General features: G+C 37.7%; 2 protein-coding genes across 6 annotated transcripts in view; both read right to left on the bottom strand.

Moving 5' to 3' along the window:
- The window catches only part of LOC126297716 (dnaJ homolog subfamily C member 21-like), a 242,382-nt gene that overhangs the window by 172,257 nt on the left and 50,434 nt on the right, over positions 1-19,691 (bottom strand). The gene's annotated exons all lie outside the window — the stretch shown is intronic.
- Positions 1-19,691, bottom strand: part of LOC126297718 (methyltransferase-like 26) — a 72,398-nt gene that overhangs the window by 26,573 nt on the left and 26,134 nt on the right. For both annotated transcript variants that reach the window (XM_049988857.1, XM_049988856.1), the window contains exon 2: positions 771-813. In XM_049988857.1, coding sequence (XP_049844814.1) covers positions 771-787 — 17 coding nt within the window. In that variant the 5' untranslated portion in view covers positions 788-813. The remainder of the gene's footprint in view (positions 1-770; positions 814-19,691) is intronic.

The following is a 19,691-nucleotide window of genomic DNA, read 5'->3' as shown; positions in this document are numbered from 1 at the left end:
ATAGGCAAATGGTACACTTTGGGAATGAGTTTCTTTTTAATTTATGTTTGTATCAGTGAATAAGCTAGTATCTTCATTCCTTGTGGCATATGACATTCTACCAGTATGACACATACTGGTTGGAAAAGCATGTATAAAGTTTTGGTGGTCAAAGGCAAATGGCAGCATTGACTATTCCGTAGTTCAGGAACCCTGGATTTTCCAAATGTGTACCTAGCCAAAACCGTCCAAATTCCATGAGGCCATTTGGCATGAAGCTATAGACTTGTGTTGCTGGTTCCTAGTTCCTACATCCACTTAAGTGTCTATAGTGTGAGTAAATTGGGTTTGAACCACACTAAATGTAGCTGTGGTACTTTTAAGATGCAACTGTGAATTATATGGCTATCTCAGTATACATGTTGTCTAGTAATTCTAGTTTGAAGCATCTTACAAGATATTTTCTAAGTCTGTAATGACTACATTTATTTTGGTACAATGTTAGGTCTGCTTCCTTGAGAGTGGAAAATCAAAACTTTGCATCTGCACTTATTTTTGTACTTTGTAATCTGCTCAATGAATTAATTTGTATTAACCATAGCTTTCTTTTAGTTGTGAGAACCATGTTTGAATTTCCTCTCAAGTCAATTGTGCTGCCTTTTTTATTTTATCACCTTATGCAGGAATAGCAACAGAGGAAGAAAGAGAGAGAAAATGTTTTACACAATGAGATGAATAGTAACACTGTAAATAATATGTATCAGTTTACTAAAATAAAAATTTAAGCTTACCATGGCATGCGGTCCATTTCTGTCTGTCGTATGGATCTTCAACCTGAAAATGAGGTATAAAACAGAATATTATACAAGAAGACAGTACAGTACTCGTGTGTAGTTCATTTGCAAACTTTTGACAACTATACTTGAGTGAAGAATTATCATAAATAATAAAAGCAATGCAAATGTAGAGCAATTTGTAAGGAAACAACTAACAGATTATGACTCTGTGAGGTACCAAACTCATGGTATGTTTATTTCAAACCAACACAGACTTCTAGTCTACAAAATTATGCATAGATGAGTCATATGTCAATGGTTGAACTAAAATGAAGTTAATTTGTAGTATTTTAGTTAAGTAAAATGAAGATACCAGTGGCATTGTAAAGTTTTATTTGTAAAGCAACACACCCAAAATTAACCATTTTACCTACACAAGATACGTATGGCAATTTCTCTGGATGTAGAGTTGTAGGTTTACTATTAATTTTTCAAGGTATTATGCAAGTGAAAAGAATTAAAATACACACCATCATAAAAGCTGATGAAGTTTAGTGAGATACTTGGCTTTGCGTATCACTGGCAAATTTATTGTAATCTATGAATAATTTATCACAGCCAACCTTACGCAGTCTGAAAAATTAGGACCAGTCGCTTTATTTTCACTCAGATTTCACTATGTTCATTGTTGAAATTGCTGCCTCACATTGGTAAGTTGATTAAAAAAATGATAAAACATAGCATGTCACTCTTACATTGTTAGGAAAGGTTTTTACACTCACTAATTACCAAGTTATATTTACTGTATTCTAAGGAAACACCATTTTGAAATCAAATTATTTTCTAATTTCAGTTTCACCACAAGAGTACTCATTTTACTTGAAATATCTTCCACATCCACTTTTGGAAAGTAACTACCGAAGACAGAAGAGGTTACATCGCCTTGAAATCTGAAAACCAGTTTTGAAACTGTCTTCAGTGCTGTCAGATTGCATGTATACTTCTTTGCAGCTTCTTGTTCCATTGATGTTTGTTGATACAGATACTGTCACTTATTAAATTGCTGTCTATGGTTTTGAGATCTATATTTGTATTTCAGCGAATTTGAGACAGCTTGTTAGTCCTTTTTCACATGAGTGTACACTAAAATACAGACATAGATCACAAAATCATAGACAGCAATTTAGTAAGTGACATGATATGGAAGTAAAGAATAACCAGACAAGTACCAACGTATACCTACACATAATATATCGTAGCCAAAATAGTATTAGTTTCTGTAACTGTGCTATCAAAAGGTGAAGTGTAATGTTTTATATATAAAAGATATATGAGTCCATGATGGTTTGGTTTTTTCCTTTAAGATCTTTGTTTAACTCATTTAGTTTAACTACCATATTAGTTATAAATGCCAGCTCCAACAACCAGCTCAAATCACACAGTTGTGAGTAATCTTCCTCCCTTGCAAACACAAACGATTTTGTTACAGGCAGAAGTTATATAAATCTGTTTAGAACCATACGACTACTTAGCCATCTAAGTTCCACACTAGCTATCCAATTATTCTAAAAGCACTCTAAAATTTTTCCTCTATAGTGAGAGCGAACTGAATTCACAATTTCTGTGGTAATACTCACGAAATGTGTCATTTTCAAAATATGTCCACGAAGCAATTACTGATGCACAATACAGTGACACAAAGAAAGCTGGTAAAGTTTCATCATTTGCGCACAAGCAAACAAATCCTTTATATCTGCCTACCAAACAAGGCACTAAATCAGTAGTAATAAATGCAAGTTTCTGAATTTCAAAATGTATTCAGAAATGAAGCATGTGACTGCACTGAAAAATATCTCCTTTTATACTGTCTTCCAAGCTCAAAATTGTACGTAAGCTTTGTTTTACACTGAAATCTGAAAATATCAATCTTGCAAAAAATATAACTTGAGACAAATCAACTGTCTACTGACTCGTCTAAATGCAATAAAAAACAGAAGCAGGACTGCATATCTGTCATCAGCTGACCTTTTATATTTTTCGCCATTAATTCCATCTTTTGTTGTTTGATTGTATCTTGACAGAGCCATGTTTCTGGTGGCTGATATTTCTCTGACTTCTTTCTAAATGCAGAAATTAAGGACTCAATAGCTGCCAGAGAGCAATCCGTAACAGTGCCATTGTCAAGTGATTTTGCATGTTTCATTAGCATTTCTGATACACGAAATTATATGCCTGATTATTATATGTTTAATTAAAGACTTTTTGTGTAAGTTTTACACAAAAAAAAAAGACTACTGAAAGTTTCTGCCTCCTTATCTCACTACCAACACCTGCTTCCAATTTGAAGTCTTTGTGAACTGTTGTAAAATGCTGTACAATATTATCCTTTGTAGGTATGACTAAAGAAGCATTACATATAAAACATATACCTATCTTTATGCACTGAAGCAAAAAACTGTCCTCCACTCCCCACGGAAGTGGTATGTTTTCCTGTGTTAAGCTGCACTCATTTTTCGTGAATTCATTACTAAGTGAGAACTATAACTTTGTGTGTGGACTCCCTAGTTCTGATACATAACACTTGGCAGTGGCTGGGAGACTTCGCACCGTAGTGTTCTGGATGTATTTGTTGCAAACTGCACAGCACACTATTTGCAATATTGACCACATTGTCACTGGAGCTGTGCTGTCACTGTGGTGTGTATTATTGCGCTATTTTGATCATGACTGTCTCAAAAATGAATGATGAGATGGTTATGTTATGGTTACAGTGTTTAACTGATCACTACCTCTGTCATGCACATTGTTGTTTGTGTAAGCTCAAAAACAGATGTTTGTGATGCCTACTGGAGACAGAACGTGATCCCTCACACTGCACCTCATCCTCTAGCAAAAACCTGAAGCATTCTCCCTCTTTACCACAACCCCTACTCATAATGTGCAAGTTACAACAGTTCACAAGTAGTAACATAACATTGTAGGAGGGAAGAATGTTGCTTGGCATGAGTGTTAAAGGCAGTGAAATGCACATGAAGAAGGAAGAGGAGGAGCCAATGTTGTCACATTTACTCCCTAGTAACATCGTGCAAAACACTCACTGTCAAGAAAATGGCGTTTCACAAAAACAGCCCATTTAAACAGATTTTGAACAAATGTTTTGAAAGATAGACCCCTAAAGCCATGGTCAATTGTTGATAGGTTGAGCATCCCCTGCTGCATATAAATGGTCATCTTTACTCATACCATTATTTTTAATTCAACAAGGATTTTCCATTACCACATTAGAATTTTAGTCCATATTTTCTTCACATGGGCACACATATTAGTAAATCATAGAAATAAAACCAAATAAACTGGAAATAATAAATGTAATAGCTGCTTACCTGCTTACTGGTTAACTATGCTAACAATGATCACTCTAGAAAATATGTTACACAAAAACTAATCAGGGGGTTGGTGGGAGGAGGTGTGTGGTGGTGAGTGACTTAAAACGTCTCTGTATGCAACTCAATATCTTACATATGGCTTGTTTTGACAATGAAGTGCCAACGAAACTCTTACAGGCATGCATATTCAAATACAGAGATACGTAGAAAGGCAGAATACGGTGCTGTGGTTGGCAACACCTGTATAGAGATATTATTTTCAAAACTTATACAAAGCCTAGAACTAGCATTGACTCTGAAACATAATATCCTTTTGTGTGGGGACTTTAACATAAATACAAATAAAACAGATGACACCAGTAACACGTTTATGAATACCCTACATAGTTTTGGTCTATCATCACCAGTCAACTGTGCAACAAGAATAACCACACATTCATCATCTACCATTGACCATGTAGATACAGATGTAGGCAGAGAAAATTGTGATGTACTTGTCAAAAATCTGGGACTGTCTGACCATCTATGTCAGATTATAAAAGTAAAAGCTTGTGTAAAAAAAGAATCAAAAATGCATATATATAAAAGAGTCTACTCTCCATCAGCTTTGCAAGAGTTTTCCTTAAAGTTAGCACATGAAAGTTGGGAAGGAGTATACACAGAAACTAAAGTGAACACCAAGTTCTCCAATTTTATGTCTGAGTTTAAATTACAATTTGTAGAAACATTCCCCAAAGCATTAATTCCAATTGGAACACCCACCAACAATAAATGGATTACTAAAGGATTAGAAAAAGTGCTGAAACTTGTAAATACCTAAACTCCATCAAAAAGAACAATAGTGATCCAGTTTTTTTGCACTACTACAAAAACTACAAAAGGATCTATAGGAAGGTACTCAACACTGCAAAAAAAATTAGCCAACGATAGGTTCATAAATTTAGCCAATAATAAAAGTAAAGCTACATGGACTATAGTGAAACAAGAAACAGGAACTGTGAAGCAGAGAGGTACAAACACATAAATCAGGAACAAGGAGAACTTAGAAAGTAACCCAAAAGAATTAGCAAATTATGTGAATACCTACTTTAGTAGCATTGCAACAAACTTACAGAAATTTTTTCCAAAAGGTGCTAATCAACCAATACAGAAGGATATAACAAACTCAATGGTATTGCTTCCAGCTACTGGGGAGGAAGTATGCAATGTTGTAAGGCAATTAAAAAACAAAAACTCAGCAGGTTTAGATGTAATCCTAATGTATGTGCTGAAAAAAATGCATAAACGGTACCATAGCTCCACTAACAGTAATTGTAAATGAATCCTTCAAAACTGGTTGCTTCCCCGACTATCTGAAGCATGCCAAAATTTTACCAGTTCACAAGAAAAGTGATGTAAAAAACGTTGAGAACTACAGACCAATAGCTCTATTGTCATGCTTTTCCAAAGTGATATCACCAATACAGTTGACCACCAGAAGCTGTCGCATAAATTAGAGGCACTAGGAGTAAGAGGAGTGGTTCTCAAATGGTTTCATTCACATCTAAAAAACAGATTACAGTCAGTAGAGATCACACATGTCTCGAGTGGATCAAAGTACATTGAGAAACATATATATGATCCACAATATATCAATATTAGGGTCCCTCAAGGAAGTGTACTACGCCCTGTATTATTTATGGTGTATATAAATGATTTCCCGCAACATATCAGCCATGAAGAGAAGATATTGTTTGCGGATGACAGTTAACATAGTTATCACCAGTAAGACACTAGCACAAATGTTGGAAAATTCTACTGAAGTGCTGAGGGATGTTCACAAATGGTCTCAGGAAAACAAAGTAACTCTCAACGTAAAGAAAACAAATACAATATGCTTTAGAATGAACAGAAAACAGAGTCCCTTAAATTTAAAACTTGATAACATCTCCATAGATGATGTATCTACAACAAAATTCTTAGGGTTGCACATTGACAGCCAAATGAGGTGGGATGAACATGTTATGAAACTCTCTAAAAAGATATCCACAACATGTTATGCACTTATTGTATCCGCATGCAGTAGTGAATGTTTGAGAACTCTATACTTTATACTTTAGTTATGTTCATTCAGTAATCAGTTATGGTATTATTTTCTGGGGAAACAGTGCTCAGAATTTACAAAAAGTATTTAAAATGCAAAAGAGAGCAGTAAGAATTATAACAAAACGCAGTAAGTGGGCCTACTGCAGAGAACTATTCAAAATGTTAGACATTCTAACTGTTCGTTGTGAATTTATATTCCAAACCATAGTGTACATCAAGAAAAATATAGAAAATTATAGCACAAATTGCAGTTTTCATAACTATAGTACAAGAACAAGTCACTGTCTTCACCTAGACAGGAAGAATAAACATAAGGCTCAATACAGCTTCTTGTATGAAGGTGTAAAACTGTAAATAACGTGCCGCAGAAAATAAAAGAAGCAGATAACATGTACTGCTTTAGGAAAAATCTTCAATTGTTTTTGCAGGAACACTGCTTTTACACTATAAGTGAATTCCTTAGTACAAAATGATTGTAAATAGCTTTTGTTTTACAATATTTTGATAAGGAGCAAAAATGATTGTAAATAATTTACATGTCACAATGTTTAACTACATGTGACAACAAACTGTATAAATATATAAATGTATGACATACGCAACTGACATTATCCATACATTTTAAAATGTTCATGGATAGCTAAATAAATACAAGACGACAATTGTCTGGTGGTGTTGTTAGATCAGTTACTGCTGCTACAATGGCAGGTTATCAAGATTTAAGTGAGTTTGAAATTGGAATTAAGGCCGGCACACAAACGATGGGACATGGGACTGTTGACTGGAAACATGTTGCCTGGTCGGACGAGTCATTTCAAAATGTATCAAACAGATGAATGTGTACGGATATAGATACAATCTCATGAATCCATGGACCCTGCATGTCAGCAGGGGACTATTCAAGCTGGTGGAAACACTGTAATGGTGTGGGGCGTGTGCAGTTGGAGTGATATGGGACCCATGATATATCTAGATATGACTGGTAGGTGACACGAATCTAATCATCCTGTCTGATCACCTGCATCCCTTCAGGTCCATTGTGCATTCTGATGGACTTGGGCAATTTCAGCAGGACAATATGGAACCCCACACACCCAGAATTGCTACAGAGTGGCTACAGGTACACACTTCTGAGTTTAAACACTTTCACTGACCACCCAACTCCCCAGACTTTAATATTATTGAGCATATCTGGGATGCCACGCAACATGTCGTTCAGAAGAGATCTCCACCCCCTCGTACTCTTACAGGTTTATCGACAGCCCTGCAGGATTCAGGTTGTCAATTCGCTCCAGCACTACTTCAGACATGAGTTGGGTCCACATCACATAGTGTTGCTGTGCTTCTGAGTACTCGTGGGGGTCGTACACATTATTAGGCAGGTTTACCAGTTTCTTTGGCTCTTCAGTGTTATCTGTTTATTAAAATAGCAACAATAAAACTGAATACAAAATGTAACAAAGAATACTGGCCCTAGCACTACGTAACGTAACAAACTACAAGGTTTTTGGCTGCCTTGGTTAGCCTCCCTCAGTTTCACATTATATCACTGCTCTACAATTCAGACTGAAATCACTGGCAGATGGTTCATCAAACCACCTTCAAACTATTTCTCTATTGTTCCACACACTGATAGCATGTGAGAAAAATGAACACTTAAATCTTTTTGTACGAGCTTCGATTTCTTTTATTTTGTTACAATGACTGTTGCTCCCAATGAAATCTGGCATCAACAAAATTTTTCACATTCTGAGAAGAAAGCTGCTGATTGAAATTTTGTGGAAAGATCTCGCCACAATGAAAAATGCCTTTGTTTTAATGACCACCATCCCAACTCACTTATCATATCTGTGACATTTTCTCTACTATGAGATATTGTTCTTCGGACCTTTCTGATGTCCTCCGTCAATCCTACTTGGTAAAGAATCAATACCGCATAGCAATATTCTAGCAGAGGTGGATAAGCATACTGTAGGTAGCCTCTTTAAGTGTTCTGCCAGTAAATTGCAGTCTGGTTTGCATTCCCCACAACATTATCTATATGTGATTATTCAAATGTAAGTTGTTCGTAATTGCAATTCGTAAGAATTTAGTTGTACTGACAGCCCTTAGATTTGTGTCATTTCTTTCAGTAATCATGTTGGTGACCTCATACTTTTCCTTATTTAAAGTCAACTGCCACTTTTTGTACCATACAGGTATCATGCCCAAGTCACTTTGCAGTTGGCTTCGATCTTCTGATGATTTTTCTAAAAGCTAAACGACAGCATTATCTGCGTAAAAGCTAAGACAGCTGCTGAAATTGTCATATGAACCATTTATATAGAAAAGGAAAAGCAGAGGCCCTGTAACACTTTCTTGGGGGATGTCTGACATCACTTCTGTTCGACTGTGACTTTCCATAGACTGTGACTTTCTGACAGGAAATCACGAATTCAGTTGCAAAACTGAGGCAGTACTCCATAGGTAGTCAATTTGATTAGAAACCTCTTGTGAGAAATGGTGTCAAAAACCTTCTGGAAACAAAAATATGGAATCAATTTGAGATACCCTGTTGATGCTACTCATTATTTCATCTGGATAAACAGCTAATTGTGTTTCACAAAAATATTTTCTCAATCCATGCTGACTGGGTCAACAGACCCTTTTCTTAGTGCGAATTCAAAATGTTCGAACACTATATTCCAGTTCTACTATACACTGATGATGGTGAGATGGATGTGTTATTCATCGGATTAATCTTATTTCCTTTCTGGAGTATTCAAGGTAGCTGTGCAACTTTCCAGCCTATAGGTACAGATTTTTCATCAAATGAATGGCTGTGTATGATTTCCAACTATGGAACCAGTGTGTCAGCATACTCTGAAAGGAACCTAACTAGTATACAGTCTGGGCCAGAAGACTTGTCTTAAGTGAACTGACATGATTCGTTACAAAGAATATCAACTTTGATGTTAATTGTGTTAGTAACAGTCATTGCCAGACTGCTGATCATCTACAATCACTGCAGGTTGGGGACCACTCCTACAAGAGAGTGTAAGAATTCAAATATCTAGGGGCACTTTTCACTGAGAACTCGTCATGTGAAGCAGAGATCAATGTCAGAATACAAGCAGGAAACAGATCTTACCACAGCCTAGCACAACTTCTTCGCTCCAGATATCTCTCCAGACAGTTCAAGATCCGACTGTATAAAACCCTGATCCAGCCTGTTGTTCTATATGGCTGTGAGACATGGAGTATCGGGAAACAGGACTTCCATAAGCTCCTTGTTTTTTAGATAAAAGTGCTTCTGAAGATCTTCGGTCCGGTCCTGGATGCAGATACAGGGGAATGGAGGATCAGATACAACCAAGAGCTTGAGGAACTATACCAGCAATCCAACACAGCAGGAACTGTCAAAGCCAAACGAATGCAGTGGGCCAGCCATGTGGCCCGGATGGAGGATCACAGATGGCCTCGGAAGCTCCTGGATTTTACATCTACAGGAAAGAGACTGCCAGGGAGACCCAAGAAGTGTTAGAGGGATGGACTCCATGAAGATTTAAACCAAGTGTCAATAGATGTGAACAGATGGCAGATAGCAGCAATGGACAGAATACAGTGGAGGTTTGCAGTTGAGTCCCATAGTGCTCAGAGCCATTTGAGCCATACAGTGGAGGAGGAAACTTGTAGATGCGTGCGGTCCACTGGGCCTGATCACGTACTAGTAGTAGTAGTAGTAGTAGTAGTAGTAGCAACAGTTCTCGATTCAAATTCTGGAGTATTTACTACTTCATCTTTGCTCTAGGAATTTTGGAAACCTGTGTTTATTATCTCCACTTTAGTGGTGCAGTCACCAACACTATTAATTAATAAATCATTAGGTTGCCTGTTCTGATCTGTTCTGATGCCTTACAACCTACTTACATCCTGCATATAATATTTTGCCTTTCAGTTTGCAATCACTTTGATTGCATTTCAAGTACACTCTTAAATTATAAGTAAAACAGAACTAGTAACTGGTGTAGTAGTTCATCCACTGTTAACTGAGGTGACCCAAGTCTTGGGATGCATCTTGCCTCCTATCATCCCAGACCAGCTTTTGAGTAGCATAGTGCATCAAATCTATGTGGCATTGACCCTCAAGTCATTAAAAGTCCCCAGCAGTAATTTTGAGCCATGCTGCTTCTATAGCTATCAGTAATTGCAAATGTGTTCAATGGGATTCACGTTGCGTAATCTGGGTGGCCCAATTATTTGCCTGAACACTCTAGAACGTTCTTCAAACCAACTGCAAATAATTACGGCCTAGTGATAGGGCACATTGTCATCCACAAAAATTCCATCACTGTTTGGGAAAATGAAGTCCACGAATGCCCGCATACAGTCTCCAAATAGACGAACATTACTTTCAGTCAACAAACATTTCACCTGGACCAGAGGACCAAGTCCATTCCATGTAAACACAATCTACACAACTAATGAGCCAGCAACAGCTTGCTCAGTGCCTTGTTGAAAACTTGGGTCCATGGCTTCATGGTGTATGTGCCACACTTGAACCTTACCAACAGCCTTTACCAACTGAACTTGATACTCATCTGACCAGACCACAGGTTTCAAGTCATCTAGGGTCAAATTGACATTGTCACGAGCCCAGGTGAGACGCTGCAAGCCAAAGGCACTCACATTGGTCATCTGTTACCATAGCCCATTAATGCCACATTTCACCTCATTGACTTAATAGGTAAGTTCATCCTATGGCCCACATTGATTTCTCCAGTTATTTCACTCTGTGTTGCTTGTCTGTTAGGACACACAACTCTACACAAACACTGCTACTCTCAGTTGTTAAAGCAATTAGCCACTGCATTGTCTGTGGTGAGAAGTACTGCCTGAAATTTGGTATTCTCAGCACACTCTTGACACAGTGGATCTCAGAATATTGGATTCCCTAACTATTTCCTAAATGGAATGTCCCATGTGTCTAACTTCAACCACCATTCTGTATTCAAAGTCTTATTTCCCATCATGTGGCCATAATAACTTTGGACATCTTTTCACCTGTGTACAAATGACAGCTCCACCAATGCACTGCCCTTTTATACCTCCCGTACATGCTACTACCGCCACCTGTAAATACGCATATTGCTGTCGCTTGATTTGTCACCAGCGTGGTTTTTTTTTATGTTTACATTTTAAATTTTATTTGATAGTCAGTAACAGCTCTGATGTAGTTCAGTACCAGTAATACAACAGAATATTGAGAAACAAGTACCCTAGGCATGTAAGCAAATGTATAGGAAGAATAATTTATTCACATCAAAGTAACAAACTGGGAAATGTAGTAGTAGTAGTAATAATAATAATAATAATAATAATAATAATAATAATAATAATAATGATGATGATAGGTAATGGCCTTGGAGACACTGAATACCTTAAATATGCCACAGACAATTCCGTGGGAGTAGCTGTTGTAGATGCAAGTTTATTTGTAGAAGCAGCCCCTCTATCAGACAAAGTGATTCACTGCCACATAAATGTAGAGGGATGTAATCAAAATGCTGCTCAGCGGCACCAGCAACACACTCTAGCCTCTACAGCAAACTAACAATGCTGATAAAATGCCCATCTTTTGAGACATGTCAATGATTATAACCATAGATTACAAATGTGTGAAAATTATTTTGTTAAAAACACACGAAGAAGGAAAAATAATTAAATTTACTGTGATTTTAATAGCTCCTGCAGAGGGATGCAAGCTGTCTCCTATGTTATTCTGAAGCAGAAAGCTTTATCCAAGGAAAATTTCCTTACGAGGTTAGTGATTTGTTGCCAAGAAAAACACACACACACACACAGTTTACATATAGCCTGCTTTATGCGAAGTTGGTATAAATAGAAACTGACTGGTTGCTGGATTTTTGTAGTAACTGCTAGCTATTGTTTGGAAGTACACAACTAATGTGTTGGTAAGTAAGAGTTATGCCAGTGTTGGCTCTTTTCAAAGATTATCTCATATTTGATGTAAAGAATAAAGTTGCTGCACTGAAGACAACTCCATCTGATGTCATTGCTGGAGATACGACTTCAAAACTGCCTGTGCTTGGTATCTTCATAAACAGACCATTTAAAGATAGTCTCCAAAAAGACTATTCCAACTGCCTTGTAGAACAGGATCTTGCATGCACTCCCATCTCGTAGGACTGAAATGACTTATGTTAGATGTTTTTATTTTTATGGCTCGCATCATCAACAGATTCTATCAATGGATTCAAGAAGGGCTCCATGCCCAATGCCCTGTATGACATGAAGGCAATGCAATTTAGGAACTGAGTGATGAAAATACTGACAGTGATGGAACAAATACATGTGGTAAAGTTACCAATAACTTCAGGAAGATTGTCAATTAGGAGGCTCATCTTTGTGCAATTTATCTACATTACAACAAAGTGAAGTGATTATATTGTGAACAGGTTTGTTTGTTTGTTTGTTTGTGTGTGTGTGTGTGTGTGTGTGTGTGTGTGTGTGTGTGTGTGTGTGTGTGTGTGTGTTTGTTTTTCTCACCTCTTCAAAATTAAGACTTACATTCACAATTAAGATGCTACTTACATTCAAGCTAACACAGTACTCACCCATTTTACTACACATTTTCCAAATCACAGCTTGGATTTTTAAAGTGCTTCAATATCTAAAAGGCTAGTTACATGTACATTAAGAATGGACTGGCTACTTGTATTTTCTGCGACTTGTAAAACAAGGTTAACAATAACACGTACAGCCCAAGCGCAAACAACAGAGCCAACAGTATAAAGATACCACATCTCCCCATGAAAGAAATCCAAACGTATCCATAGAAGTACCGGTAAGGTGACGATGACCACCACCACCACCACCACCACCACCACCACCACCACCACCACCACCACCACCACCGACTGCATGGGCCCTCTGCTCATAGAGTTCCTAAAGCACGAACCACAATCAAGGCACCGTGGTATGAGGAGAGTTTTGCAGAAACTGCGATGTGCCAGGGAATCTAAATTCCCAGGAATGCTGTCTGACAGAATCATCCTATTACACGTTAGTGGCCATCCCAACATTGCCAATTAGACGACAGTTATGATTCAGCCATTTGGTTCAAAAAGACTGCAACGTCGTCTTTACAGCCTGCATCTTTCACCGTGGTATTTTCACATCTTTGGTGACCTGATGAAGCCATGGACGTTGATTTAAGTCGGAAAGGAAGCGCAAGAGTGAGTTTGGTTGTGCATCCGTCAGCATCAATCCCTTCCTACAAAACAGGAGTTGATCACCTCTCTGAAACTGTGATTGTAATCTTATGGTGTATGATGATTACTTTTGAATGAAACACTTCCAAGGTAGTTGATAAGCCTTTCAGTCTATCAGAACAACAAACACTCCATCACTATTAATAATAATTCACAACATACACAATGTATGGAATACATAAATCATGTACCTGTAACTCATTCTTGATGAGAAAGAATACTAAAAAAATTTGGGAAGCTAATTTGCATGCTGCAAACAACAGTCTCAAGTGCATCATGAAAAAATAACATCTCATTAAGCCACAGTGTAATACTTCAGTCCAATGCAGGGTTATTCAAAAAGGAAGAACAGATTTAATTGTTTATTACAGATAAACTATGAAACAGTAATGAAGAGGGAAATGGCAAGTTTACTTCAATACCATTTAAAGGTAATGTGTCCTACAGAATTGGACATCATCTGTCAGGAAAATAGTAACACTAGTTCGAAGAAAAAATTAGGACAGACATTAAAAATTGAAGAAGATACTTTAACAAATTCAGGTGCCTATAAAATTGTCTGTAAAGATTGCCCTAGCTATTATATAGGGCAGACTGGTAGAGCTATTAAAGCCAGTTACAAGTAGCGCCTATTGTGTAGGGGGAGGAGGGAGGGGGATGTGGATTATTTTTCATCTGCTGAACATATACGTGTTTCAGACCATTCTCTAAGGGAATTAGAAGAAACCGCAATTTTACATAAGAAAATAAAAGGTTGGAAATTGGATGTATCGCAAGAACTAGGAATTTATAAACATCTTGCTAAGAGAGGCAGTAACATTTTGAGCGATCAGTTGCAACTCTTGAGTAATCACTGCCTCGATGGATTAATGCTTCTCAGGGTCACATAATACATGTTTACCGATCTCTGCTAGAATCTGAATATGCCATTTTCCTCAAAATATTTCTTCTCTACTATAGGCTACCGACATTTCATATTACTGGGTTTAATTTTTTTGTAGCCTTTTCAACACATGTTCCTACAGTTGATATTCCAGAAATGGTACTGGTACAGTTACACAGAAGATTCATTTTTTATGTTGTGATGTAACTATCCATTTATTCTTTCCTCCATTTTTGTAACAGAAGTAATATTTTGTAATAGACATTATCTACTGCACACTAACTCTAAAATAATTGTATTTATTATTGGCCTTCTGTAAGAGGATGTCCTATTGCTGTAACGTAAAATAATGTTTAACACCAAGCAAGATTTAGAGCTTACGCACATTCATATAGCACCCATTGCTTCCAATTTTCCTTATCGCTTAGGCTTCTGTGGTATTAAGGAGAACTTTTTACTGATGTTTATTTCATATTTGCTCTTCTTTCGCTATACTTTTGTAACAGCAGTCTTTTGTAAATAGTACACTTAGTGTCATCACACCTGAATTTATGTATGGCATTACTGTCAGCAAACATATTAGAAATTTTGTATCTAACATACGTACCAATACATTTGTTGCATTTTTAGTAGCACTGTAGAGGAAATGTCATTCTTACTGTAATGCAAAATGCTATTATTTAACACAAGCGAGGCATACTTCATATGCAAATGTATTTAGCAACCTCTACAGCCCAATTTTTCCTGGATGCTTGAGCCTGTACATTCGAACAGTTGGCCTTTGTCTATCGCATGGTGTATACGTAAGTATGCAAATATTTTATCCCTTGATGTGTTACAATTTAATGTAGACAAGAGTATTTTGCATGCCAGTCATAAATCTAGAGATTGGATATTAACTTTTCCTTGAGAAATTTGAGTTTCATCTGTATCTACAATAATGATGGAAGCTGAAGAAGTGGGTTAAAATTTGTGCCATAGCTGGCACTTAACCCCAGTCTCCTTGCTTACTAGGAAAATGTGCTAGCCATTACACCACCGCAGCAGTATAGCTAACAACTGCATGGACTACTTAGTCCAATGCCCTTGCTAACACGAACTTAAATCATGTCTGCAGTTGTTTTATTAGGGAAGGCATAGTCCATGCAGCTGCTAGCTATACTGCTGTGGTTATGTAATGGGTAGCACAGCTGCCTAGTAAGCAAGGGGACCGAGGTTTGAATCCCTGCTGTGGCACTAATCTCGATTAATTTTTTCAGCTTCCATCTTTAACGCAGTCATAAATCTGATTGTGCAGAGGTGGCTTCTTGCTGAACCAATGGCAGAATGCACAGTACCCTTGAACAATGGATTGACTACATACAAATTCCAACACACAATGATTTCTGTGGTGGATTATGTAGTTGCCATGTTGCTACAAACAAACAGCACAACTCTGCCTGAACTTTGTACCTTTCTACTATCCAGTGTTGTGTGCAGTGCTTTATAGTTAAGTTTGTCATAAATATTAGTAATCTCTTCTTTCTTTTTAATTCAGCCAGTACTATCCAGGATTGGATTAAAACAGTGTTGAGGCAATCAACAAACTAACAGCTGCAAAAAAAAATCTTGGCTCACAATCACTTTTACACAAGATGAGTTACTACAGAAAATTTACTGCCAGCATGATCCACATCTCTCATCCTTTAAATATCCCACAAAAGAAAGGTGCCAAATTTGTATGGTTTGCAGAACAGCAGGAAGTGTTTCTCACTTTACAAAATTGTTTAAAAAGCTCATACCTCGCTATGCATAACTTAAAGGCACATCCTAACAGGGCATTGAAGCAGATCCTACACTAACATGATGGCCCAAAACAAGGAATAATGTCAATGGTAACAGAAACCAATCACTCTAAAACAGGGACTGTAGCTATCATGGTGTTCAAAGACTCACTGTGTCACTATATCAGACTGAATTTCATCTATGAATGTATCACAAGCCTCTTACTACCCTGTTGAGCCAATGTGCCTATAAGTGAGAAAAGTGAACCTACTATTATAGATATGGTCATTTCACCTGACAGATTTTCAGCAATCAATTCATTATCACCCACAGTGCAAACAGTCAACTGCAAATGCCATACATCGGTTCCAATGAGTTAAGATCGTAATTTCAACTCAAGCATTTTAATTTCACCCACACAAGTTGCTCTACTTTACTCAGATATCTAAAGTGGTGGCTGCCCACTATCGGAGCATGTTTTACGACAGGTCCTCATCTATTTACAACATGAGTGACCAGAGCATTATCTTCCTGCTGAGCAACGAAAATATTGACTACATACTGGTTATTCCAGAGCCGCTATGAAAGCAAGTGCTGCAACTGATGCACAGTTTGCATTAGAGCTCAGCCCCATACCTCTGTTCAACCTTTTCAAGTGAAGAATGCCATAATGCATTTTAAATTTTAACAACAGTATGTATCACACCATTCACATTATTTCTAGTTTTTACTTGCAAGAACATCTAAAATTTATTGAAGGACTCCATTGTGAAAGACATCATAGCCATCTTCAGAGTCATACAAGTAAATAAAATTGTATAAGCACCACTCAACATTCTTGTGGTGTCCTTCAGTATTTTGTTTGAAGAAGATGAGACGTAACATGCAAAAATGTTGCGAATGTGATCTACAATGTGTGGCTACACACACCTACATCTACTTCGATACTCTGCAAATCACATTTAAGTGCCTGGCAGAGGGTTCATCGAACCACCTTCACAATTCTCTATTATTCCAATCTCTTACAGCAAGCGGAAAGAATGAATAACTATATCTTTCCGCACAAATTCTGATTTCCCTTATTTTATCATCATGATTGTTCCTATGTAGGAAGGTGTCAACATTTTCGCATTCTGAGGAGAAAGTTGGTAATTGGAATTTCGTGACAAGATTTCGTCGCAACGAAAAACGCCTTTCTTTTAATGACGTCCAGCCCAAATCCTGTATCATTTCTGTGACACACACTCCCATATTTCACAATAATACAAAACATGCTGCCTTTCTTCCTCCCCCATGAACCATGGACCTTGCCGTTGGTGGGGAGGCTTGCGTGCCTCAGCGATACAGATGACCGTACCGTAGGTGCAACCACAACGGAGGGGTATCTGTTGAGAGGCCAGACAAACAAGTGGTTCCTGAAGAGGGGCAGCAGCCTTTTCAGTAGTTGCAGGGGCAACAGTCTGGATGATTGACTGATCTGGCCTCGCAACATTAACCAAAATGGCCTTGCTGTGCTGGTACTGCGAACAGCTGAAAGCAAGGGGAAACTACAGCCGTAATTTTTCCCGAGGACATGCAGCCTTACTGTATGGTTAAATGATGATGTTGTCCTCTTGGGTAAAATATTCCGGAGGTAAAATAGTCCCCCATTCGAATCTCCGGGTGGGAACTACTCAAGACGACGTCGTTATCAGGAGAAAAAAATGGCATTCTACGGATCGGAGTGTGGAATGTCAGATCCCTTAATCGGGCAGGTAGGTTAGAAAATTTAAAAAGAGAAATGGATAGGTTAAAGTTAGATATAGTGGGAAATAGTGAAGTTCGGTGGCAGGAGGAACAAGACTTTTGGTCAGGTGAATACAGGGTTATAAATACAAAATCAAATAGGGGTACTGCAGGAGTAGGTTTAATAATGAATAAAAAATAGGAGTGCGGGTAAGCTACTACAAACAGCATAGTGAACACATTATTGTGGCCAAGATAGATACGAAGCCTACACCTATCACAGTAGTACAAGTATATATGCCAACTAGCTATGCAGATGATGAAGAAATTGATGAAATGTATGATGAGATAAAAGAAATTGATGAGAATTTAATAGTCATGGGTGACTGGAATTCGTCAGTAGGAAAAGGGAGAGAAGGAAACATAGTAGGTGAATATGGATTGGGGGGAAGAAATGAAAGAGGAAGCCACCTCATAGAATTTTGCACAGAGCACAACTTAATCATAGCTAACACTTGGTTCAAGAATCATAAAAGAAGGTTGTATGCATGGAAGAAGCCTGGAGATACTAAAAGGTATCAGATAGATTATATAATGGTAAGACAGATTTAGGAACCAGGTTTTAAATTGTAGGACATTTCCAGGGGCAGATGTGGACTCTGACCACAATCTATTGGTTCTGAACTGTAGATTAAAACTGAAGAAAATGCAAAAAGGTGACAGTTTAAGGAGATGGGATCTGGATAAACTGACTACACCAGAGGTTGTACAGAGTTTCAGGGAGAGCATAAGGCAACATCTGACAAGAATGGGGGAAAGAAACAAAGTAGAAGAAGAATGGGTAGCTCTGACAGATGAAGTCGTGAAGGCAGCAGAGGATAAAGTAGGTAAAAAGACGAGGGCTGCTAGAAATCCTTGGGTAACAGAAGAAATATTGAATTTAATTGATGAAAGGAGAAAATATAAAAATACAGTAAATGAAGCAGACAAAAAGGAATACAAACGTCTTAAAAATGAGATCGACAGGAAGTGCAAAATGGCTAAGCAGGGATGGCTAGAGGACAAATGTAAGGATATAGAAGCTTATCTCACTAGGGGTAAGATAGATATTGCCTACAGGAAAATTAAAGAGACCTTTGGAGAGAAGAGAACCACTTGTATGAATATCAAGAGCTCAGATGGAAACCCAGTTCTAAGCAAAGAAGGGAAAGCAGGAAAGTGGAAGGAGTATATAGAGGGTTTATACAAGGGCGATGTACTTGAGGACAATATTATTGAAAGGGAAGAGGATGTAGATGAAGATGAAATGGGAGATACGATACTGCGTGAAGAGTTTGACAGAGCACTGAAAGACCCGAGTCGAAACAAGGCCCCTGGAGTAGACAACATTCCATTAGAACTACTGACGGCCTTGGGAGAGCCAGTCCTGACAAAACTCTGCCATCTGGTGAGCAAGATGTATGAAACAGGCGAAATACCTTCAGACTTCAAGAAGAATATAATAATTCCAATCCAAAAGAAAGCAGGTGTTGACATATGTGAAAATTACCGAACTATCAGTTTAATAAGTCACAGCTGCAAAATACTAACACGAATTCTTTACAGACGAATGGAAAAACTAGTAGAAGCGGACCTTGCGGAAGATCCGTTTGGATTCCGCAGAAATGTTGGAACACGTGAGGCAATACTAACCTTACGACTTATCTTAGAAGAAGGATTAAGAAAAGGCAAACCTACGTTTCTAGCATTTGTAGACTTAGAGAAAGCTTTTGACAATGTTGACTAGAATACTCTCTTTCAAATTCTGAAGGTGGCAGGG

This window comes from Schistocerca gregaria, chromosome X (assembly GCF_023897955.1).
Source record: "Schistocerca gregaria isolate iqSchGreg1 chromosome X, iqSchGreg1.2, whole genome shotgun sequence".
NCBI classification, from domain to species: domain Eukaryota; kingdom Metazoa; phylum Arthropoda; class Insecta; order Orthoptera; family Acrididae; genus Schistocerca; species Schistocerca gregaria.
Note: the sequence above shows the minus strand (reverse complement) of the source record. Positions and strands in the feature narration are given on the sequence as shown.